The sequence below is a fragment of the Salvelinus sp. IW2-2015 genome, linkage group LG23, assembly GCF_002910315.2.
Source record: "Salvelinus sp. IW2-2015 linkage group LG23, ASM291031v2, whole genome shotgun sequence".
NCBI classification, from domain to species: Eukaryota; Metazoa; Chordata; class Actinopteri; order Salmoniformes; family Salmonidae; genus Salvelinus; species Salvelinus sp. IW2-2015.
The window spans coordinates 38172911-38199497 of record NC_036863.1 but is presented as its reverse complement, the minus strand read 5'-3'; the positions used below and the strand labels follow the sequence as shown (position 1 = coordinate 38199497).

Here is a 26587-nt window from a genome sequence, read left to right as displayed (position 1 = left end):
TGTATCAGGTTCAGTTTGATAAGGTTGTTGTAGATATGTATGATGTTTCAGTTTCGGTTGATAGGTTGTTGTAGTTGTGGATGGATGTTTCAGGTTTGATTTGATATGCGTGTTGTTGTTGTGGATGATGTTTCAATTGATTCGGAAATGTTGTAGTTGTGGATGATGTTTGAGGTACGGTTGATAGGGATGATGTAGTTGTGGATGATGATTCGTTTCGGTCGATGGGAATGTTGTAGTTGTGTATGATGTTTCAGGTTCAGTTGATGGGGATGGTGTGGTATGTGCTGTGGATGATGTTGAGGTTGGTTGATAGGGATGATGTAGTTGTGGATTGATTGATTGTTTCGGTCGTGGTGATGTTGTAGTTGTGTATGATGTTTTCAGGTTTCAGTGATGGGATGGTGTGTATGTGGTGTGGATGATGTTCAGGTTGGTTGATTAGGTGTTGTGTTGTGGATGATGTTTGAGTATCAGTGATGAAATGTTGTAGTTGTGGATGATGTTTCAGGTTCGGTTGATGGGATGTTGTGTATGTAGCTGTGGATGATGTTTCAGGTTTGGTTGATATGGATGTTGTAGTTATGGATGAATGTTTCAGTTGATGGAATGTTGTAGTTGTTGATAGGGATGTTGTAGATATGGATGATGTTTCAGGTTCGGTTGATGGAATGTTGGTATGTGGCTGTGGATGATGTTTCAGGTTTGATTGATATGGATGTTGTAGTTGTGGATGATGTTTTCAATTGATGGAATGTTGTAGTGTGGATGATGTTTGAGGTACGGTTGATAGGGATGATGTAGTTGTGGATGATGATTCCGTTTCGGTCGATGGAATGTTGTAGTTGTGTATGATGTTTTCAGGTTCAGTTGATGGGGATGGTGTGTATGTGGCTGTGGATGATGTTTCGGTTTGGTTGATATGGATGTTGTAGTTGTGGATGATGTTTCAGTATCAGTTGATGGAAATGTTGTAGTTGTGGATGATTTTTCAGGTTCGGTTGATGGGGATGTTGTGTTATGAGCTGTGGATGATGTTTCAGGTTTGGTTGATATGATGGGATGTGTGTTAGGTTGTTGTATGGAGTGATAGTTTGATGGATGTTTAGTATAGTTGATTATGGAATGTTGTAGTATTGGATGATGTTTCAGGTTCGTGTGATGGGATGTTGTGTATGTGCTGTGGATGATGTTTCAGGTTTGGTTGATATGGATGTTGTAGTTATGGATGATGTTTCAGTGATGGGAATGTGTAGTTGTTGATAGGAGTTGTTAGATATGGATGATGTTTCAGGTTCGGTTGATGGAATGTGTGTATGTGGTTGTGGATGATGTTTCAGTTTGTTGATATGGATGTTGTAGTTGTGGATGATGTTTCAATGATTGGAAATGTTGTAGTTGTGGATGATGTTTGAGTACGGTTGATAGGGATGATGTAGTTTGTGGATGATGTCTCGTTTCGTCGATGGGAATGTTGTAGTTGTGATTGATGTTTCGGTTCATTGAGGGGATGGTGTGTATGTGGCTGTGGATGATGTTTCAGGTTTGGTTGATATGGTGTTGTAGTTGTGGATATGTTCAGTATCGTTGATGGAAATGTTGTAGTTTGGATGATGTTTCAGGTTCGGTTGATGGGTATGTTGTATGTGCTGTGGATGATGTTTCGGTTTGATTGATATGGATGTTGTAGTTGTGGATGATGTTTCAATTGATGGAAATGTTGTAGTTGTGGATGATGTTTGAGGTACGGTTGATAGGGATGATGTAGTTGTGGATGATGATTCCGTTTCGGTCGATGGGAATGTTGTAGTTGTGTATGATGTTTCAGGTTCAGTTGATGGGATGGTGTGTATGTGGCTGTGGATGATGTTTCAGGTTTGGTTGATATGGATGTTTGTTTGTGGATGATGTTTCAGTATCAGTTGATGGAAATGTTGTAGTTGTGGATGTTTTCAGGTTCGGTTGATGGGATGTTGTGTATGTAGCTGTGGATGATGTTTCAGTTTGGTTGATATGGATGTTGTAGTTATGGATGATGTTTCAGTTGATGGAATGTTGTAGTTGTGATAGGGATGTGTAGATAATGGATGATGTTTCAGGTTCGGTTGATGGAATGTTGTGTATGTGGCTGTGGATGATGTTTCAGGTTGATTGATATGATGTTGTAGTTGTGGATGATGTTTCAATTGATGGAATGTTTAGTTGTGGATGATGTTTGAGGTACGGTTGATAGGGATGATGTAGTTGTGGATGATGATTCCGTTTCGGTCGATGGAATGTTGTAGTTGTGTATGAATGTTCAGGTTCAGTTGATGGGATGGTGTGTATGTGGCTGTGGATGATGTTTCAGGTTTGTTGATATGGATGTTGTAGTTGTGGATGATGTTTCAGTATCAGTTGATGGAAATGTTGTAGTTGTGGATGATGTTTCAGGTTCGGTTGATGGGATGTTGTGTATGTGAGCTGTGGATGATGTTTTCAGGTTTGGTTGATATGGATGTTGTAGCTATGGATGATGTTTCAGTTTCAGTTGATGGGAATGTTGTAGTTGTTGATAGGGATGTTGTAGATATGGATGATGTTTCAGGTTCGGTTGATGGAATGGCTGTGTATGTGGCTGTGGATGATGTTCAGGTTTGATTGATATGGATGTTGTAGTTGTGGATGATGTTTCCAATTGATGGAAATGTTGTAGTTGGATGATGTGTTGTAGTGTAGGTACGGTTGATAGGGATGATGTAGTTGTGGATGATGATTCCGTTTCGTCGATGGAGTTTGTAGTTGATGTATGATGTTTCAGGTTCAGTGATGGGGATGGTGTGTTATGTGCTTGGATGATTTTCAGGTTCAGTTGATGTGGATGGTGTGTATGTGGCTTGTGGATGATGTTTCAGGTTCAGTTGATGGGGATGTGGTGTTTGGCTGTGGTGGTGAATGTTTCAGGTTGTATGAGGGATGGTGTGTATGTGGCTGTGGATGATGTTTTCAGGTTTGGTTGATGGGATGGTGTGTATGTGGCTGTGGATGATGTTTCAGGTTTGGTTGATATGGATGTTGTAGTTGTGGATGATGTTTCAGTTTCGGTGTGTGGGTTTGTTGTGTATGTGGCCATGGATGTTGGTTTAGGTTCAGTTGATGGGGGGAACGTAGTTATCCTTTCTGCTGTAACTGTTAACAGTTTTGCAGATACAGTAATAGTTGAAGAGTCACTTGTTGTAGAAGTTATAGTTGATGTATCAGTTGTAGTTGTGGTTTGATATGSTTGAAAGTAGACTGTTGACAGTTTTTCTGATGAGCTAGTGGCCATGGTTGCATCTGTTGTAAAGGGTTCTTTAATGACTTTCACAGATGTTTCAGGTGCAGTTGATGGGAATGTTGTATAAGTGGATGATGTTTTAGGTGTAGTTGATGGGGTTGTGGATGATGTTTCAGGTGTGTTTATATCAGTTGTTTCATACGGAGTCGAACCTGTGGTTTTAGGATTGTTTTCATCTGTACGTTCTGTCGTGGCTGTAGCTTTAGTTTCCAATGGGCTATCAGGTGTATGAACTGATACAATAGGTAGGAATGTAACTGTGGCAAAAGTTATCCTTTGTGATGTATTTGCAGACAATGCCTCAGAAACGCTGCCTGGCGCCGAAGAAGCAGATGTCGACATGGGCATTATAGTTGACGTCTCTAATGTTCTTTCAGATGGTTTTCCAGGGGAGGTGGCTAACAGCTCAAACGTTTCCCCCCCTAATGTCCTAGTTGTTGCTATGGTTTGTAATGTAGTTGTTTTTAACATTCCAGATGAGTTTGAAGCATATACAGATGTTGGTGCTATTTCTGATTTGATTGCAGATTTCATTTTAGGCGTTGTTATCGAAGAAGAGGTTATGGGTGTAGTTATCATGTCTTTTGAAATTGAGGATCTTACAGGAGCGTCAACACGGACTGGTTCAAATGCACTTGTAGACATTTCAGATGTTTTAACCTCTGAATTTCCAGATGATTCTGCAGTTGCAGTTACTCTTTCTTTATTAACTGTGGTCAATGGTTTCAAGATGCCTGTTGCTGAGGTTTTGAATGAATTTACGGCTGTTCTCTCTGTTGTTTTTGTCTCATATGAAGTTTCTTCCAATTTGTTTGTAGTTTCTATGGCCTTTACATTTGCTGTTTCAAATTGGGCAGGCATTGTCGTCGCAAGGTCATTTTGAGACGTGCTTGCAGGGGGTTCTTTTGTGGAAGGTGCTTGTGTAAAAGTGGTTGCCGGGACATGTGAAGTTTCCGTCATGATTTCATCCCCAGKTGAGGGAGCTCCTAATGCTGTTGAAGGGGGGGTTGACTCTCCCTGTTGTGACTYTGTAAAGGCTGTTTCAGTGGTGTACACAGACAGGTCCATGGATGTGGTGGTAGCTAATATTTCAGASGAAACTGTAGATTCAGGATCTCCTGGACCAGTAGTGGGTTGGGTAGTGCCACTGATGTCAACATAGGGCTCATATGCTCTTCCATTCACCCTGAAGACAAACCATTGAGATGTAAATGTAATGGTGTAATTATCCTCTTTTATACGTGTAACTTTACCTTTTAAACAAAGTAGTTACTGACATGGAGTAAACAAGGCAATAAAACATAGAAACCAAAGATACTGTAAAGCATAGGATTTGCATACCTGATAGCATTGCCTGGCAATGGTGACATAGTGTTGTGAACAATTCCTGAAAGAAGACAGAGGTGTGCTGATTGTATTACTCATCATTGAGGTCACACTTTATTTGGATAGTCCGGATAGTCCATCTGTAAATGCTCTACAGATGGACATACTATCAACAAGCTATCTGTTGATAAGCAACTGCTTGCTAAGGTTATGGTTAGGTTTAGAGTGTAAGGGTTAAGGTTAGGGTTAGTGTTAAGGTTTTGCTATGGTTGGGGTTCGGTTTACAATAAGGGTTAAGGTAAGCGTTAGGGTAAGGGTTAAGTTTAGGGTTAGGAWACAGGTTAATGTTAAGGTTAGGGCTAGGGTTAGTAGATAGTTGAAATGTTACTGATAGTCTGTAGATAGTCTGTAGAGCATCTACAGATGGGCTATCCAAATAAAGTGTTACCTAAGCAATTCATGTTGATCATGGCTATTTGTAAAGCAAATTAATTTAGTGGGCATTATATTATTGGAAAAACAATTTGTCTTGCATACTGACAAACATCTAAAACATCCATTGTATCTGAAAAGTAAATCCATTGTTGTCCATATTGTGTTCCGTTGTTATGGAAAGAGCTATACTTGCCTGTAATGATAATGAGAAGAGAGAGGGTTTTCTCTGCCATGGTGTGACCAGGACATTCCCTCATGTATGATCCTGGAGGGTACACAAGTGTGTGTTCATACAGTACATGGGACAGTACGTTCACTCCCAATCCTAGTACATACAGGTATACAAGCAAATTGCAGCAGATTTCAGTTGAATGCATTCAGTTGTACAATTGACGAGGTGTCCCACTTTCCCTTTCCCTACTTGAAATCGACCTGCCGTGCTGTCTGAGTTGTACTCTGTATAGTTGTACAGAGTACCAAAGCTTTCATAAGCATATCAAATCTGAGATCAAATGCATCCAGGAGAACATCCTCACATGCCAAAAAGGAGAATTATGTTAATACTTTCAGCAGTAGCTGACTGTTAACTTTGGCAAASCAGACAGAACAACATGGTGTGAACAATTCTCAGCTAAGTAGTGAAAATTCAAAACACAAGATGTCAAGCAGTAAGTTCAACAGAGTCTGAAAGAGATTCGTTATTAACTATACAGAGGACAACTAACACATCTTTAGCCCTTCATTTGCCCTTCATTTGCCTGAGAGATACAGTAGTCATGTAGATGTCCACAATGAGTGGTACATCTTGCAAATGAGGAAGTCATGCAAAACCAGCATCAATAAGGCGGCATGACTTCTATCAGTAATGTTGACCTCAAAAAGCTCATTCAATTATTAGTCTGCGTGTTYTATTCCTCTTTCTCCACCAACCAAATGTCTCCGATATCACTTCTGTCCATTACATATTGTGACTTTTACTTYCTGTTGTTTCGCTTTACTTTACGTACCCTGGACTCTATGCACCATACTTTACGCATGCCAATCAATTTCTACATATATTTTAAACAAAACATTTTTGTTGTCAACCAAATTGGTTAATAGCATCAGTGACAAATACACTTTACAACATCTTACATCAGACATTATGTTGTAATTGAACCTAAGCAATACAAAAAAACAACAACACTGTAAACAATCAATTTCTCTAAGATAGGGATGCCATATTTACCTGAGATAGGATGCGTGGAAGGGCACTGATACTCCTGGACCATAGGATGGTCTCACAGTGAGTGTGGCACACATGGTACAGTTACTCATTCTTACCCTCCTATGCCTTACCTGCTTTGCATCCCAGCCAGTCATATACTCTCCATCACACTTTCTACCCTGGCAGAGAAACACCCACATTTGATGTACGCATTTACTACGCACACATCTTTAACAGCAACATTTCAGGTTTTGTTTGCTTGTGGTGAGTTATGTTGAGGGATGGGATGAGAAATGTTTGCTGTCGATTATTTTACTTCAACAACAGCTGGTGTGTTTTTCCCTCTGTTCTAGATGTTATGGAAACACTTGATCAGGGCAACATATAGATTCAGTTTGTTTACGACTAGTGTTTTCAACAGAATCACATAAGATCTCCCAATTGTAGGTAGGTATGTTTTCATGTCGCGTTTGTAGCTGCTGCGGCTTTGAGATGTTCTAYTGTTTATCCACTAGGGGGAACCCTTGCTTGAAAATGCAGAGCGCTTCATACAGTATTTTAACAGGGAATACTTAATCAGGTATACATATCTGTACATTTRTAATTAACTGAGAGATGTTATTTATAGGTATGGTATGATGTTAGCAACTGTAACCTCTTTTTATGAGAGATGTGAAGGTGGTAGTGGTGAGGGGGGAGGCATAAAAAAGTTGGGTCATTCAGGGCTAAAAAAAAGAAAGACTGTTATCGTTACAGAGTTATTTGTACCTGTTACTAGACARCCACAGCCACCATTGATTCAGTACTATTCTAGTTCCAGGATCGCCTAGCCACTCTCAAATCTCCCTCCAGCTCAGTCTAAAGGTCTGCGAATTTGAGATTATCTCTAATCGCCTGGCCCTGGAGGTCAGATAAGGTAGAAGTGTCAAGCAGCTATTACAGTGGCCTCCTGTAATAGATCACTCCAGTGTAGGTGAAGAGGGTGAGGATGGAGGGGATCATAGGTCAGTGCTTGGCTGGGCGGAGTCAATGGGAGCCAATGAATGGCAAGACTATTTTGGGGGATCAGGTTTAGAATCCGCTAACATCACCCCTTTACTAGCTAAATACTTACAACAATATTGTGGTAGTAATTGGTTACTCAAAAGCATAACCTTTTTCTATGTGCCACTCAAAACGACGAGCAGCAGTGCTTTATATTWCCTAGCTCTTACATCACATGCATGTTGACTTGAACGGATTAGCTTCTTATTTGATTTGCTATGAGCTCCATGTTGTACTGGTAATCTGATAAAAAATAGAGAGTGATACTGTAGTTGCATAGCAACAGGATTCATGTTTGACTGGTTCTCTCAGTCAAACTGTAGGGAWGAAAATGATATTGGCTCATAATGAGTGAGGAAGACTGTTCCTATCCGCGTGGTAACTAGGCCAGAGGCGATGGCTTTTCCGCCATACTGTCTCACTTCCTGTTTTCCAACCCAATGTTAAKCTCACAGACCAGGTAAAGAAATAAGCCATATAGACTTCTTTCTTTAAATATTGAAGTGATTAAGGCCCCACAGGCCCGACACCTCATTAGGGTATAATTAGTGAGGTGTGCTAACGAGGAGGAGGTAGCAGATCCCAGTCCACAGGGCCCAGGGTCGAGGTAGAGAGGGATGGAGGGGATATATATGTGGGGCAGTACTGTGATTCTCACAGAATTAACACATAAACTCTTTACACGGGGGCACACTTACAGTACATTAATACTCACCTACACCCACCACTCCTACACAAATACACTGTCTGTTATACAAGAGAACACCTACACTTACTAGCACACCTACTGCTGTTCACACACATCTTCTCTATACAGTACACTGTGGAGTATCCTAACCCACTATCTAGCATTACATGCTCAGTGCATGTCCTAAGGCCAGTACCCAAAACYCTCAGCAAGACCACTTACATAAACAAAACAAGCCGACGCGACCATTCATAAACACAATAATACTATGTGACAGAAGTCCCGGTTCCTGGCTTTCATTGTGAAGACGATGTTATACATTTAAGCATTGTATTACAGAGGAACATACTAAGGTTCTAAGGAAACTACACAGAGGTGCAGTGAATAGTGATGAATGGTTGGGACGGTGAACTTCAGAGAGGAAGATGAAATAGGAAGGCTGAGCTGCTACGACAACCTGTTATGCTCTATTGTAACTCAAGAACACATCTCGCCATAACAACGCATCAGATGTTCATTGTGGGAGTTGTCCTGGAAACAAGAGCTTGCGGAGGGAGCGTGGAGACGAATGGACGGTTTTAGTTTATCAGGTTCTATTCTACGATGGGCTGATTCTCCTGTGACCTCGTTTTATCATTCCCTCCCTCCACCCACAAGTGTAACAATGGTCTCAAATCAGGTCATATCCAGGCGAGATCTCTGCTACATCCTCACACTGAAACTGGATCTCTCTCCGGCTCTGCTTTTCACTGCTGAGCCCAAAAGGAGAGCAGTCAGGTTAACCATGTGATGGCTACCAGTAATGGACTTGAATGAGACCATGCATTGTTTGTTGGAAAGCTTGCTTAGTGATTTTAGTTCTTGCTCAGGTGTAATTGTTTCATCACACAGGGAACTAGGATTCAGACTAATGTAGCTAGTTCTGTCATAAATCAGGATGAGAGTGACGCTGGCCTCAAAAGGTAAACTGACAGTAAAGGTCTGTTCTGTCCTGTTCACTTGTCAGCTGTACGCACACACCTGACTGGTCACATGATTGCGCCTATCGAGCCATGTTGGCAATTAAGGAATTAAATGAAGTGAAGTGAATGAGGACAAAATACAGTTTGTTACAATTTTTGTGTACTGTATGTAGTAAGTATCTGCGACATATCCACAGGAGATCATTAAAGATGGCAAACAAGCAGCTGAATCCTGCTCACACTGCTCATGCCTCATTGGAGGTGACCTAGCTGCAGTCTATGCAGGGGAGGGGTCATAAGGGAAAATCTTCCCATATACTGTCCATGTATGTCTCTATGCTGTTAGTCTTGTATATTTAGCAACCGCCTCCATTTATCCACTTCTCTGTCCCCACACAAACCCTCCCTCTTCTGCCTCACTAGCAACTAGGGTAGGATGGTGAGGAAGTGACAGCAACTGACTGAGCATTTGCCAATCATGAAGCAGATGTGTGGTGTATATACGTGTCGTCGCCCACTGAGCTACAGTATGACTTCCTTCCTTAGGGACGTCGATACGTAACAGACCTGCGGCACTCGTCCCCTGATCTCACTGAGTTACGTTGCCGTGGCACCAGCTCTCCTCCTCACTGTCCTGGTTTCATTCTGTCTAATTATTCTCAAAGTTCAAACTAGAACAGCAGGGTGACCTTCAGGAACTAGTTTGGGGAGGCAGGGAGATGTGGAGAGGGGAGGGYGAGAGGGAGAATGAGCAAGAAAGACACCAGAAATAGGCTGGTTGTCCCAGGGAGATGACTCCAAAAAGCAGTGGGAGGAATATAAATATCTTTTAGTAGGTCGTATCGACCAGAAAGTAATCCGCTATACTGGTGACGGCTTTCTGGAGACTGCGACTTTGAAAGTTTCAGAGGCATGGGGAGGTGGGGGTGACAGATACCAGTGAGTCACTTAGCTCTATCTATACCAGCAGTGCTGGACTGCTTTAAAATGTAAACCTCAACTGGTATGATTAATACATGTAACTGACACGTAAGTTAGAGTTGATCAAGTCATGCTGACATGATTGGAACATTTTGGGGTGGGGATTCCTTTTGTTATAGTAAATGCATCAGGGACCCCCTTAAAATCAGAACACAACTCCAACTTTAGAGTCCAACAAAAATAGCATACAAGGAGTTTTACTACGACTGCTGCACCGCATGGCTGGACTAACCAAGTCTTGGGCCCTGGGAAATAACATTTTAAAGGCCCCCCCCTCAATTTGGCAGTTGTCAAGGTAATTTCCTGCAATTCTACACATATTCCCATGGGGCAGAGAGACACATTTCCAGGTTTAAAGCTTAAATTACAGTGCATTTACGATCAAAACAACATTTTTTAGGGAATACAAGTTGAGTTGAAAATTGGATCATTGATGGAGTTCTGTGGATCCTTATGAGCCTCCCAGGCCCTGTTGTGCATCTAGGGTAGCCTATATTGGAGATGAGTAATATTACATTACATTGTACTGTATTGCATCCTCTAAACTTGTTCCACAGATCCCTTGGCCAAATGTGTTTAATCTGTTGTTGCTAGCCACGGACAACCTGCAGCAGGATCCCGGTTTGGGAACCACTGATGTAATTCACTGTAACCTGAACAAACATGCATGCTTTGATTAGGGGACATTCAAGACCTCCATTCACAATCTTGTGCATGGCTAACACAATGTCAAAATGTGTTCTTAGTATCTATATAATGACACAGATTACTACATTCTTGTCATTTAGCAGACACTCTGATCCAGAGCAACTTACAATTGAGTACTGGTCCCCCGTGGGAATTGAACCCTGGCATTGCAAGCTCCATGCTCAACCAACTAAGCCACATGGGACCCATTATATAGCATTATAAACTGGGTGGTTCGAGCCCTGAATGCTGATTGGCTGACAGCTGTGGTATATCAGACCGTATAACATGTATTTTTACTGCTCTAATTACATTGGTAACCAGTTTATAATAGCAATAAGGCACCTCAGGGGTTTGTGGTATATGGCCAACATACCACAGCTAAGAGCTGTATCCAGGCACTCCGCGTTGAGTCGTGTGTTAGAAAAGCCTTTAGCCGTGGTATATTGGCCATATACCACACCCCCTCGGGCGTTATTGCTTAATGCTATAATTTCATAATTTCTACATGAATTAATGTTGAACAATAATAATATATTTGAATTCTGTGGTTCCGGCCAGGAGCAATCAACCATAGCATTTCAACCATGAAATCCCATTCTGTGAGAGCCCTCAGTTGAGGAAGCTCATTCTTCTGGAGTGAATCACGCATCGGAGGTAAGAGCTGAGAGAAAAGGCCAGCACTAAGRAAGACGAGGTGAGACTGATGTTGTAAATTGTGGTAGAGGGCCGTGTGCTTTCTGCCACAGGCTGCAGAGGCCTGTTCTGTTTGATCTCCATCCTCTCTGGGGTATACTCCCTCCCTCCCTCCCTAACTCTCACCTTCGGTGTCTCACTCTCTCTATATACATCCATCTCCTCCCCTTTCCCCCCTCCCCTGGGGTTAGCTACAGCAGTCTGGCCAACAGCAATGGTAGCAGGGTGGTGGGCCCCGTAATGGAGTCACATGTATCACATGCCCTGGCTGAGGATGGGATTATCAACTGCAAACACACATACTCACAAAGACAGACGCACTCATTATGAGAGCAAACCATGCGCTGTGATCATGGACAACAACATGAAAATGGTGTGTAAAACAGACCGTCAAAGTGACAAACAAATAATGACTACCCCGACCTCACACCATCCCTCACACTTGTGATGCCCTCCTCCCACTCCCCCTCTAGGTCCTGTCCATAGTGAGTGGACAGAGGGGGGTTTAGCTCAAACTGCTGCAATCTGCAGAAAGCACCCCTGTGTAAGCACTGTGCTGTCCAGAGTCTGGCTGCCGGTAGCACCCTGATATCATGCACTCAGCTCTTTCCCTTTGTCACGGTGGATTGTGGATGGGCCGTCTGTTTAAAAGAGGGGACCAGGTAGGGGCGGGACAGGAGCGGGAATGGAATGGAGGGGCTCTGGGGGGATGGGATGCTCTATTGAACACTGGTAAAATGCTCTGGTTTGTTTCAGTCTATACCACATATAGAGAGCGAGAAGCACAGAGTGAAAGAGAGATGAAGAGGGAGACAAAGAAAGTTTGGAGGTAGAACAGCATGGGTGTCCAAAGTGGGTTGGTGGGCCATTCCCAAGTTCCCAAGGCAGAGATACAGACAGTTTGTTAAACATCATKTGCGACGCACACCCACACACACTTATTCCCGCTTCAGATAGATGAGTGGACTGGGTCACTCTTTCTGACTCGGTGTCAGAACCGTTAATGTGAAGGGAGAGTCCAGATGGTAAATGTCTCGTCCTGAGGACTTCCCCTGGACCGACTGGTAGATTTGACTCTTCACCACCCCCTGTCAGATTCCAGCCCCCTGTCGAGCACGACACACACACCAACAGACAACCGTTTGAGCCATCTCTCATCTCCTAATCACTGCACTATATGGCTCATAAAACGGATAAAGGTGGGACAGGACACACAGACATATAGAGTGCATGGGGGGCACAGTGACCAACATAGCAACACACAAGAACAATAGAGAAGAGTTTGATCATTGTTTTGTTTAGACCATTTTGGCTACACTGACACACACTGTGTAATGTAGGTGTGCTCTGCTTCCTACTGGAGTCATTATAATGTGTTCCTAGTCTGTTTGTCAAAAACATAGGCGTAACATTTCTTATATCTTTCACTGTATAAATGGAGCAAGTTCTGCCCCTCTCTGTCTGCAGTCATCTTAAGACTGTATCATAAAGGTGGATGCTCGTGTTCTGAGTTAAATAAGGTGACTATCCCKCCTCATCCTGCATACAGGCTCCTGTGTGACTGAGATTTATTTTCTGTGTGATTGTTTCCCTGTGCAAATAAACTCAACTGGAAAAAAAGATATGCATTGCAGCATGAGTGTTTTACTGAAATGCAACAGGTTTGTGTTTAGGCTACTGTACATTCACACACTATTGGGGAGTGTGCCGCTATAATCACACTATATTGATCAGTTGCTATTTCTATGGAGGATGGAAGGATAGATAAATAGCCTATGGTCCGATTTTTAAAAAAGAATAAAAAAATCGATTTGCCAGGAGGATCATATCGATGTAGACGCGTCAGAATGACACGTTTTGGGATAGTTCCAACACGTGATTCACATGAGTAATTTGATCAATTTAGTCACTGGTATAGGCCTACCTGACTCATTACGCACAATGTACAATATTCATCCGCCCCCATAAAAAAAAAACGTTTCTCTGTTCACATTTGCAGAAAGGATACCGTGTATGAATATTTCGACTAATAAACGGAAATTGTTGGGTTGGAATCAGGCTGGAATWATGAACCAGGGACAGCACCACTCTGGAGGCTTTGCGTGTCTCCGCGGTATGAATGTGATTGACTGAGCGTATTCAGTCCACCCCCCCCCCGCCCCCGTATCATTCATTCTTTCTATCTCCCTGTTGAACGAACGGAATTAGGGGACGACGGTTGGAGGTTATCTAGGAAACTGCGGACATCTCTCAGATGCTAACTTATAAACGATTTCGTATATCCTTGCGAGTAGCCTACCACCATTGCTTTGCCTTTATTCTGTCAAATGTAGAGAACTGCTTATGTTTCGTATCACGCCGTGCTGCACAAGCAGCGTGAAAAGATCTGATTCAAGGATGCGGATTTAACAGAAATACGCTGCCAACTGGAATTTTAAACATTAGCATTGAATTAAGTCACTAATGCCAGTAACCAGATACTCTTTATGTTCGTTTTATATTTGATCAGTGACGCGGTAAAAATATCGAGAGCCAACCACCAACGAAGATAAACCACGAGAACGGGTAAGCGTGCTTTTTTTTCTCTCTCCAACACAGCATCACCTCCGCCAACCAGAACCAGCTAGCTAGCAAACGTGGGCTAATCCTAATATTCAGGTAAAGATGTTATTGGGGTACCCTTTGTCATTTTAAAATCGATCATTGTCTAAAAATATGAGCCATACATTAATAAAGCATTTGCTCTCAACTTGGCTATTTAATGTATATTCTATTGGCTACCTCGCCATGCTGTGTTGCCTTTGTTTGAGTCGATKTTCGCCAGTTAGCTACTAGCTTGATAGCGCCCCTCATCTTCTCTGTCGAGTCCGCCAGCCATCCAACCTGACCATATTGTCCAACCAGGCGCTGTGTGACTATACCCGACGTCCCACTGAACATGACATTAGCGTTGGGCAAGGTATCTCGCCCTCAATAAATTGTGTATGCATACCCGACTCAAATTATATTAAGCATCTTCATCAAATGTTTGTTTGCACAGCTTTGTAAATGTTCAGCTGGGCGAGCTTCATAGGAGTTTTGATATGTCATCGTAGCTATGGGTAAACCTGGCTGTTGCGCTGTCTCACGATGAGACCAAGGAAACAACACGATTATTCTTCTCTGGGGACACGGAGGTAGCCAGCATCATCTGCTGCTTGCTCACCATTRCAATGTTAATAGCCTGTGGATATAAACTACAACCGTTATAATTTAAGATGGCTGGCCTGTTTGTTAAGATCATATCTGTAATGCATAGCTAGCTAAGTGGTTTATTGATGTCCACCTCCTTCAAGTGTTTTTTTTMTTTCTTCCTGGACAGAGCCTGTGTGGCCTGTACGAGTAGGATCCGTTTAGATAACTTAGATGAAAACACCACATTGTATATGATTTAGTAGGAAACTAAACCTGTGTTTTGTCAGCTACGGTTTAGTCACCATTTGAGGTATGATTATGACCAGTGGAGACCTGTCATTCAGGGCAGGTTTTGAGCCCTACCCGTTTAGTGTATATATATGTCTTGTTCAAAAGTTTGGGGTCACTTAGAAATGTCCTTGTTTTTGAAAGAAAAGCCCTTTTTTGTCCATTAAAATAACATACAATTGATCAGAAATACAGTGTAGATATTGTTAATGTTGTAAATGACTATTGTAGCTGGAAACGGCTGATTTAAAAAAAAATGTAATATCTACATAAGCATACAGAGGCCCATTATCAGCAACCATCACTCCTGTGTTCCAGTGGCACGCTGTGTTAGCTAATCCAGGTTTATCATTTTAAAAGGCTAATTGATAATTAGAAAACCCTTTTGCAATTGTTAGCACAGCTGAAAACTGTTCTGATTTAAAGAAGCAATAAAACTGGCCGCCTTTAGACTAGTTGAGTATCTGGAGCATCAGCATTTGTGGGTTCGATTACAGGTTCAAAATGTCCAGAAACAAAGAACTTTCTTCTGAAACTCGTCAGTCTATTMTTGTTCTGRGAAATGAAGGCTATTCCATGTGAGAAATTGCCAAGAAACTGARGATCTGGTACAACRCTGTGTACTACATCCTTCATAGAACAGTGCAAACTGTCTCTAACCAGAATAGAAAGGGGAGTGGGAGGCCCYGGTGCACAACTGAGCAAGAGGACAAGTACATTAGTGTCTAGTTTGAGAAACAGATGCCTCAAGTCCTCAACTGGCAGCTTCATTAAATAGTACCTGCAAAACACCAGTCTCAAAGTCAACAGTGAGGAGGCGACTCTGGGATGCTGGCCTTCTAGACAGAGTTCCTCTGTCCAATGTCTGTGTTCTTTTGCCCATCTTAATCTTTTCTTTTTATTTATTTATCTGAGTTATATATTTTTCTTTGCAACTCTGTCTAGAAGGCCAGCATCCTGGAGTCGCCTCTTCACTGTTGATGTTGAGACTGGTGTTTCTGGCCTTTTTTTGAGCCTGTAATCGAACCTACACATGCTGATGCTCCAGATACTCAACTAGTCTAAAGAAGGCCAGTTTTMTTGCKTCTTTAATCAGTACAACAGTTTTCAGCTGTGTTAACATAATTGATAAAGGGTTTTCTAATGATCAATTAACCTTTTTAAAATTATAAACTTGGATTAGCTAACACAACGTGCCATTGGAATACATTAGTGATGGTTGSTGATAATGGGCCTCTGTACGCTTATGTAGCTATTCCATTAAAAATCAGCCATTTCCAGCTACAATAGTCATTTACAACATTAACAATGTCTACACTGTACTTCTGATCAATTTGATTTTTTAATGGACAAAAATGTTGTTTTCTTTCAAAAACAAGGACATTTCTAAGTGACTGCAAACTTTTGAATGGTGGTGTGTATATACAGTATAAGTACCAGTCAAAAGTTTGGACACACCTACTCATTCAAGGGTTTTTCTTTATTTTTACTATTTTCTACGTTGTAGAATAATAGTGATGACGTCAACACGATGAAATAACACATATGGAATCATGTAGTAACCAAAAAAGTGTTAAACAAATCAAAATATATTTGAGATTTTTCAAAGTAGCCACCCTTTGCCTTAATGACAGCTTTGCACTCTCTTGGCATTCTCTCAACCAGCTTCACCTGGAATGCTTTTCCAACAGTCTTCAACAGTCTTGAGAGTTCCCTCATGCTGAGCACTTGTTGGCTGCTTTTCCTTCACTCTGCGGTACAACTCATCCCAAACCATCTCAATTGGGTTGAGGTTGAGTGATTGTGGAGGCCAAGTCATCTGATGCAGCACTCCATCAATCTCCTCCTTGGTCAAATAACCCTTTCACAGCCTGGCGGTGTGTTGGGTCATTGTCCTGTTGAAAAACAAATGATAGTCCCACTAAGCGCAAACCAAATGGGATGGTGTATCGCTGCAGAATGCTGTGGTAGTCATGCTGGTTGTGTGCCTTGAATTCTAAATACATTACAAACAGTGTCACCAGCAAAGCACCATCACACCTCCTCCTCCATGCTTCACGGTGGGTACTATACATGCAGAGATCATCCGTTCACCTTCTCTGCCTCTCACAAAGACACAGTGGTTGGAACGAAAAATCTAATTTGGATTAATCAGGCTAAAGGACAGATTTCCACCTGTCTAATGTCCATTGATCTTGTTTCTTGGCACAAGCAAGTCTCTTCTTGTTATTGGTGTCCTTTAGTAGTGGTTTCTTTGCAGCAATTCGACCATGAAGGCCTGATTTACGCAGTCTCCTCTGAACAGTTGATGTTGAGATGTCTGTTACTTGAGCTCTGTGAAGCATTTATTTGGGCTGCAATTTATGAGGCTGGTAACTCCAATGAACTTATACTCTGCAGCAAAGGTAACTCTGGGTCTTCCTTTCCTGTGGCGGTCCTCATGAGAGCCAGTTTCATCATAGCACTTGATGGTTTTTGTAACTGCACTTGAAGACACTTTCAAAGTTCTTGACATTTTCTGAATTGACTGACCTTCCTGTCTTAAAGTAATGATGGACTGTCATTTCTCTTTGCTTATCTGAGCTGTTTTTGCCATAATATGGACTTGGTCTTTTACCAAATAGGGCTGTCATCTGTMTACCCACCCCTACCTTGTCACACCACAACTGATTGGCTCACTTACATTAAGAAGGAAAGAAATTCCACAAATAAACTTTTAACAAGGCACACCTGTTAATTGAAATGCATTCCAGGTGACTACCTCATGAAGCTGGTTGAGAGAACGCCAAGAGTGTGCAAAGCTGTCATCAAGGCAAAGGCTGGCTAGTTTGAAGAATCTCAAATATACAATGTATTTTGATTTGTTTAAGACTTATGGCTACTACATGATTCCATATGTGTTATTTCATAATTTTGATGTCTTCACTATTCTACAATGTGGAAAGTAGTAAAAAAAAAAACGAGTAGGTGTCGGAACTTTGACTGGTACTATATATATATATTATAATTGGCCTATTTTTGCATGTCATTTTGGCATTAATTGGTGTTACATATCAGTTTGCAAAAAACATTTATGAAATAAAAATCCTTCAGTTAATAAAGCTGCATACATACATGGTCTATTGAGTAAGGCCGCTGCAAAATGCAGGCGTTTCAGCTTAGCTCAGTACTTTCTGTGGTGGAGGGGCAGCCAGCGAAAGCACAGAGCGTAGGCGTTGGTAGTTTTCTCTAGTTGCGCTGTGATTGGCTCAGTGTTCTGTCACTCATGGGGACACTACGTCACTGCATAATCTTCAGGGAGAGCTAGGCATTTCAAGCCCCGTTGGTTGCTGCCATTAGATTTATATTAGAAGTGCCCATTCAAGAAGGCTCATGGTCATTGGCCACAGATGAAAATGATGTCAAATCACCTTATCTACCGTAGCTTTGATTGTATTGATCATGTCAACATCATACTTTCAAAATCTTAGCTAGCTAGACAAGCAGTCATCATCATGAATAACGTTGACAATCTACTGGCAAATCCTTTATATGAATTAATTTTCATTTAACTAGGCAAGTCGGTTAAGAACAAATTCTCATTTACAATGACAGCCTACCCCGGCCAAACCCCGCTGGGCCAATTGTGCTCCACCCCATGGGACTCCCGATCACGGCCGGATGTGATCCAGCCTGGATTCGAACCAGGGACTGTAGTGACGCCACTTGCACTGAGATGCAGTGCCTTATACCGCTGCACCACTCRGGAGTGAACATTTTAAGAGGAAATTATAGATTAAATGTATTGGCCATTGGACATAAACATTACACAATGAGTCGTAAATCGCGAATTCACCCATGAGTGGTTTGGAAGGAATCAGTGGTTAACTGCAATCACTATTTTGCTTCCCCTGCCTGCTATTTGGTGGGAAGGGTGTTTGGTCCAAGTCTGGGTTTAAGGATTTAAAATGTCTGTCTGAAGGGGTCTATTTTCCAAGCTTAAAAGGATAAACATTCACACTCGCACACCATGGGCCAGAAAATGTAGAATACATTGGCAATGCTGTCAATCCAGCATGACTTCTGGGTTCAAAACAACTGGGAACTCAGAACTGGGAAATCTCCGACTTCGGTGCGTTCAAGACAACTGGGAACTAAGGAAATAAATGAGCTCCGACTGGGAAAATACATTTTGAATGGTCATCCAACATAGAATTCCAAGTCGGGAACAGTATGCTGCTGTATAAATGATGTAATATGCCAGGGATCTATGTATACTGTAGCTAAGTAATACTATGTGTATGTTGTGTAGTAAGCTGTTAGTAGCCCATGCCAATTTGGTCTATTTGCACCTCTTAATTTTGCCGCCTATTCTGTAGCCTATAGGCAGTCTTGGATTAATGTAATCATTGAATATTGTAAAASCTTTCATTGTCTCCTTATTTGCCCCAGTTATTTATCATACGTTTCTAACTTGGTRTACAGGGAGAATACTGTAAGAATCCGCAAATGTTCTGAATTCTGTCGCTGTACATTTCAAAGTGCTGAACAAATAGTTATATTGACTACGTCCGTCTTAGCTCGCTCATTAATGTCTTAATCGAAATTACGGCTTGCCTCAGATCCCCTCATCGTTCCCTTATGTCGTAGTTTGTACTTCTCATGTCAGCGTTCGTTATTATTGAAGGATGCKGTTTTTATCGAGTTACACAAATCCACAAGGAGTCAGTAGAAGCCATATTTTCTTAAGCAAGTCAGCCGTATCAGCTATGGTTTTTTAAAAGGCAGTAAATGAGGCTGAATGAACTGTTTCGCTGCCAGACAAGGCTCTGCTGATAGCCAGGTGTAGCAGTGGTAAGGATTCACTTCATGGTGCTGAAAACAAAGCTCTGCTGTTGGGACAGCTTTATGTGGGCACCGTTTGCCACCATTATAGTTCAATTCRTGTATTGTTTAGTGTTGTGTAGTGGCTTTGCTGGCATGAATCTAAAGAAATTGTTACGTTTGCCACACCAAGATTTACATGCTAAAATTGCCACTGATTATGACTGAATGACTACTTACGGAGAACCTTTATGGGCCAATGACAAAAACGATCCTATCGCAAAGCTGTCTTATATCTTTCAAAACCATACCCACCCTTGGGCTCCCCCACCCTAGACAGACCCACTATTTTCCACTAACATTTTTATGAGTTCCGTATTGCGAGCTCTAGATGGTTGTAGTCCATCCATTGGTGTACTGGCGTGTTAATCAACAGGATTTGTGAAATTTAAACTTTTGCATGGTGCATCAGCCTAATTGCCGATATTTATTTTATTTGCATGTTTGACTGTATTACCGTCTTGGACGTAGGCWATTAGTCATGCTGTTGGGAACCTGTTTATCCTTTACATGTACAGTATATGCCGTTGAGAGGGGTATTGACTAAAGGTCGACCTATTAATCGGCATGGCCGATTACATTGCAATCCACGAGGAGACTGCGTGGCAGGCTGACCACCTGTTACGCGAGTGCAGCAAGGAGCCAAGGTAAGTTGCTAGCTAGCATGAAACTTATCTTATAAAAAACAATCAATCTTAACATAATCACTAGTTAACTACACATGGTTGATATTACTAGTTTAACTAGCTTGTCCTGCATTGCATATAATCAATGCGGTGCCTGTTAATTTATCATCGAATCACAGCCTACTTCGCCAAATGGGTGATGATTTAACAAAAGCGCATTCGCGGGAAAAAAATGCACAATCGTTGCACCAATGTAGCTAACCATAAACATCAATGCCTTTCTTAAAATCAATACACAAGTATATATTTTTTTAAACCTGCATATTTAGTTAAAAGAAATTCATGTTAGCAGGCAATATTAACTATGGAAATTGTCACTTCTTGCGTTCAGTGCAGTGCAAGCAGAGTCGGGGTATATATGGCCGCCTGGCTCGTTGCGAACTGTGTGAAGACCATTTCTTCCTAACAAAGACCGTAATTCATTTGACATAATTGACATAACATTGAAGGTTGTGCAATGTAACAGCAATATTTAGACTTAGGGTTGCCACCCGTTCGATAAAATACGGAACGGTTCCGTATTTCACTGAAAGAATAAACGTTTTGTTTTTGAAATTATAGTTTCCAGATTTGACCATATTAATAACCTAAGGCTCGTATTTCTGTGTGTTTATTATATTATAATTGAGTCTTTGATTTGATAGTAGTCTGACTGAGCGGTGATAGGCAGCAGCAGGCTCGTAAGCATTCATTCAAACAGCACTTTCCTGCGTTTGTCAGCAGCTCTTCGCAATGCTTGAAGCACAGCGCTGTTTATGACTTCAAGCCTATCAACTCCCGAGATTAGGCTGGCAATACTATAGTGCCTATAAGAACATCCAATAGTCAAAGGTATATGAAATACAAATGGTATAGAGAGATTCCTATAATAACTACAACCTAAAACTTCTTAACTGGGAATATTGAAGGCTCATGTTAAAGGAACCACCAGCTTTCATATGTTTTGAGTAAGGAACTTAAACGTTAGCTTTTTTACATGGCACATATTGCACTTTTACTTTCTTCTCCAACACTTTGTTTTTGCATTATTTAAACCAAATGTAACATGTTTCATTATTTGAGACTAAATTGATTTTATTTATGTATTATATTAAGTTAAAATAAGTGTTAATTCAGTGTTGTTGTAATTGTCATTATTACCGATTTTATATATTTGTATCTGCTTTTTTTGGTCCTCCCAATAATCGGTATCGGCGTTGAAAAATCATAATCGGTCGACCTCTAGTATAGACTACTTCAAATCTATGGATAGACTATTGGACGGGTTAGCGAGTGTCCTCRGGTGTTGTCTACCCTAGGTGGATGAGGAATGGATGGATGATTGGAGAGCGCAAGTTATGGAGGCTGGGGAATGCGCCTGTGGGGCCGCCCATAGTGCTGATGCTCAGAATCCCTCCCATACAAGCTTGTTTCAACTCCGGCCACTCACAGGATCATTGTGCTGCAGTCATCCATGTCAGTTAAGCTAAGTCATGCCATTATCACTAACAGTGTTATTGTTCTTATCAGATGTGCAGGTCCTGATGCAGCAACTCATTTAAACTTTATTCTGCCATTGAGATAAAAGGCAAATAGCCTTCAGTTTTTTACCTTTCTGTTTCTGCCTATTATTTGTTTGGTTGTACAACTCGAGCACCTCTTCATATTTCAGTATTGCTCTCAGCCTCTTCAGCAGGAATCATTTGACCTGCCCAATGAAGATTCATGTTATGACATCTCAATATTCACTTTTAAAAAACATTTTTTTTTACAAGGTTGAATATGAAAGTTCCAATGTGTTGTCATTAGCCCACACAGCTAATTGAAATGTTGCGATGGACTAAAATGAATGCCATGGTCTACCTGCATGCTTAAGATACATTTACATTACATTTATTACATTTACATTTATCTAGATACGTGAGGACAGAGTGATTTCCTCATTGTCTGGGTTTTGTATGGAGTATTTGAATTGCTGGGCTGTTTTATAGTGCTTCAATAAATTGTCCTCTGGGCAATTCCACGTTAACGGACTCAGGTTTTTCACTTAAACTGTATTTAAAAAAACTTGATTTCAAAGTGTAACAAACCATAGAACTATGCACAATGACTACTTTTAACTCGGGGCTCTACAGTGAGACCATTTTAAGGATTCTAGCATTAATACCTCTATTTTCTTTGTTATTTTGTGTGCGCCAACATTTTTCAACTTGTGTTCCTTGTAAAAAATAAAAAAAATAAAAGGTAAGTGTAGWGCCCTGTAACAATTTACACTGAACATTTTAAATAAACCGATGCAAAGCKTGGTAACTGAATTTCGGTAAAATCTCCCTCAGTTGATGTGACCACATTTTCCAAAAACTCTTAACCATCTGCTCCGAATTAAGATTCACCTATTTGGCTGAAACAATGGGGTGTCAGCTATGACATGACACCTTTAAATTTGAAAAATCTATTTTTCAGTGTTTTCCACAAGTACATAGAGTAGCCAGCCAAACAGAAAATGCACTCTATTTTGGTGGCCTCTGGAACATTCTAATGACTTGATTCCATCTGAAATACACAGTGAAATGATTTAATAATTATTTTCTTTACCTCCCAGGTTGGAAAAATGTGTTGTATTGTCTAGAAAGACATGCCTTTACAATTTTTTAAATGACTGAACATTTATGAATTCAGTGTATTGTTGTTTTGGATATCGTCTTGGCCTATATTATCTGGGCCCGATCCATAAAGCATCTCAGCTTAGGAGTGCTGGACTAGGATCAGGTCCACATCTGTCCATATAATCGTATTCATTATGATCTAAAATATTAAACTGATCCTAGATCAGCACTCCTATTATGAGACACTTTGTGGATATGGGACCTTTTTACATTTAACCTGTCTTCTCTTGAGATTAAAGTCATATTTACAGTTTTACTACATGATATGAATTGCCGCTGATGTTTGTTCACATTTTTTATTTTATTAAAACAGAAAAATGAAGTAAATAGCCCACATTATCATGGAAAAGAAATGAAACGTTATATTGAAACAATGTAAGGGTTATATCATTATCTTTCTGATTTTACATAGCCCCAATTAATGAAAAAGTATTGTTAGGGAGGGCCCTATAAAACCCGTAATMATTTTTGCCTGATTTCATTTTGTTCTTTCCCAAATTCAATCAATTTTTAAAATAAAACATCCAATCTTGTTGTTTTTCTAAGTCCACACCAATGCTTAAGCCATGTTAGGAGACCACATGACGTCTGGGGGAAAAATTCATTTTGGGGTGTAATTACCATTAAATTCAAGTGTGCACCTAGCAAGAGACAGTTGTTTAGCAGTTTATTTGTAGCGCACTTGTCATTGTAGTTTGCAAAACATATACCCACTGGATTGATGAAAATAATCATGATATCATTCTGCCAGGTAAGCATAGGCTACTTTGTGGTTGGTATTTAATTGAGAAGGTTTTTGGGAAAGGCTATCCATCTACCAGAAGACTGTTTTCATTAGCATCGTCGCTAACGGCTTCACAAAGTGGRAGACGCGCGCACCACACACGCAGACGGGGGCATTCTCGTTGCTTCTTCAGAAAGTTGCACGAACTACGAATCACTGATTCATTGAGTTCATGTCTTATGATAAACTTGAGCAAATTCATTACATTAATAAAACATTTTATAAACGTTTAGTTGATTCCCTAASGTCAATACATTTTTGAATATTGTTGAATTCGGTTTTAATGTCTGGATTTTGTGAAGGCCCTAATTATCATATTTGGACCAGAATGAGGCTCTCCACTACCTATTGTTTCTGTAGTGGTGATTCACAACTTATGAAAACATTCCATGAAGTTTATCTGCCTAGGCCTACATGTAACCTATGCAAATTAGGTAGCCAAATGAATGTCTCTCACCGATTCGGTAGTCTACATTGACTGATGAGAGGAGTCACTCATTTTAGCACCACTGTCTGGCAAACCCCGACATACGATACCATGGACATACATTACATGGGACGTGCAAATTCACAAGCATCATGCTCTCTCTCCCTCCACCGTGTAAAGAAATTTGATTGCAACCAACCACAGCGCACACAAATTGTACCGGGATGCGGGCTCGCTTTGTGATTGACAGGCGCCTCTGCTCTCAATAGATCTCTAGAAGATGCATATCGTTCATTCTAACGGAAGAGGGCTCGACGGACTAGCGAATTGACACTTTTAAATTTAAAAGTAACCTAGTTAATATTAAGTGGAACAAGTAGGCGGCTAAAATTAGTCTCTAACCGGCTGATTAGCCAACTGCTAGCGCTAATGGAAAACAATGCTTTTCGTTATTGAACTACAGCCAATTCTATAGCAGAAATTCTGTTAGATTTGGTAACAGAATTTCAAATTTGAATCACTTGGGGGAATTCCGACCCAAGTTAAGCGTGTATAAATGGAACATAATTCCCTTTTTTATGCCATTTTCTATCTCTGCATATTCGGACCTTGAACCTGAAGGAAAAATCCACCCAAAACCACTCATTCCCTTAATATACAGTGTTTAGATAAATATTGTTCTCACATATTAATGTTTTGGGAAAGTCTGTTGCAGCTCAAGTCTAATACAAAATTCGCAATGCTCTCTCTATGGGCGGGCTGGCTGGCTAGCTAGCAAACGTAGCTACACACAATACCAAAGACAATATCAGCATGTAACATAGCTAGTTGGCTGTAAACTCACCTAACAAACTGCACTATCAATTTAGTAGTCTGCAATCTCACCATGTTCAACCTGCAAGTGGAGTCAATTGCCTCCAAGTGGAGTCATTCGCAACGGCGGATATACTTTTGAGGAGATGGGAAACGTTTGTCATGTCATGGGCGATTCTAGGACAATGAGAGCTCTCCTTCAAGGAGTGAATGGGAGTCCTTTGGGCGCTAGCGCAAAACCTAACATTAGCACGAATTTTGTCAACAAATACCTACACACTCCAAATACCTACACACTCCAATTTTCTACATTGTAGAATAATAGTGAAGACATCAAAAGTGTGACATGACACATGGAATCATGTTGTAATGAAAAAAGTGTTAAACAAGGGTACCAAAACATTTCTGCAGCCTTGAAGGTCCTCAAGAACAGTTTCCTCCATTCTTCAACGGAAGAATTTTGGAACCACCAAGACACTTCCTAGAGCTGGGCACCCGGCCAAACTGAACAATCGGGGAAGAAGGGCCTTTGACCATTAGGTTCTTGGTCACCTCCCTGACTAAGAACCTAATGGTCAATCTGACATAGCTCCAGAGTTYCTCTGTGGAGATTGGAGAACCTTCCAGAAGGACAACTGTTCTGATGAAACCAAGATTGAACTCTTTGGCCTGAATGCCAAGTGTTACATCTGGAGGAAACCTGGCAACATCCCTACGGTGAAGCATGTTGGTGGCAGCATCATGCTGTGGGGATGTTTTTCAGCGGCAGGGACTGGGAGTCTAGTCAGGATCAAGGCAAAGATGAACAGAGCAAAATAATTTATCTAGTCTAAATATGGCATGATTCCAMCAATTGTAACCTTCTGCATCACTTTCAAATAGGTACTTTTATTTTGAAGGCAAGCCGCAAATTCCTTCACAACATAACCCGGTCCGGTCAAGCCTCACTAGCCAGATGAAGCTAGCTGGCTGCTTATAACGTTAGCTTTGGGCGACAGGGTTAAGTAGCTGGCTAGCTAWTTATTTTCATGAACTGAAGTTCAATTTCAGTAGGCGAACAACAAGTGGCTACCTAGTTAATACTTACTCACAAGGATTCCTAAATCATTGCTAAGAATAATGAAAATGACTGCAGTTTCTACTGGTAATTGTTTTCAGGCTGGTTGTATTGGTGCTAGCTAGGTACCAAGCTAAAGCTAACTACCCCAGAAGTTGCGGTCAAAAAAATAATGCTTTATTACCAACGCGGTATTGCAAACACATCGTTCGTGGCCAGTGTTTGCTTGTTTGCAGACTTGTTTTGTACAGCTTTAACAGTGCTACTGATAGCAGTGGTGGCGCTTGGCTTGCTCGTGCAAATTCAGAACACACAACATTCTATAATAGAACTGTGTTATTTGACGTGTCTCTTTTGCCACGCAAAGACCCAAGCTGCGTTCTATAGTATGTCGTGAAGTGACGCTATTACTCTATAACTCYGGTAGGGCAACATCTGAACAATAGCGCACTTGGTAACGTTAATGTGTACCGGTGCTCGACAAGTCGCGAAAGCCAACATCACCCAC

At 41.1% G+C, this 26587-nt stretch overlaps 2 protein-coding genes across 2 annotated transcripts in view; one reads left to right on the top strand and one right to left on the bottom strand.

Moving 5' to 3' along the window:
* The window catches only part of LOC111951023 (uncharacterized), a 35022-nt gene that overhangs the window by 2993 nt on the left and 5442 nt on the right, over window positions 1-26587 (bottom strand). The window contains exon 2 of the mRNA XM_023968989.2: window positions 798-894. Coding sequence (XP_023824757.2) covers window positions 798-894 — 97 coding nt within the window. The remainder of the gene's footprint in view (window positions 1-797; window positions 895-26587) is intronic.
* Window positions 13510-26587, top strand: part of sptbn2 (spectrin, beta, non-erythrocytic 2) — a 97720-nt gene continuing 84642 nt past the window's right edge. The window contains exon 1 of the mRNA XM_070434528.1: window positions 13510-13907. The gene's annotated coding sequence lies outside the window, so the exon portion shown is untranslated. The remainder of the gene's footprint in view (window positions 13908-26587) is intronic.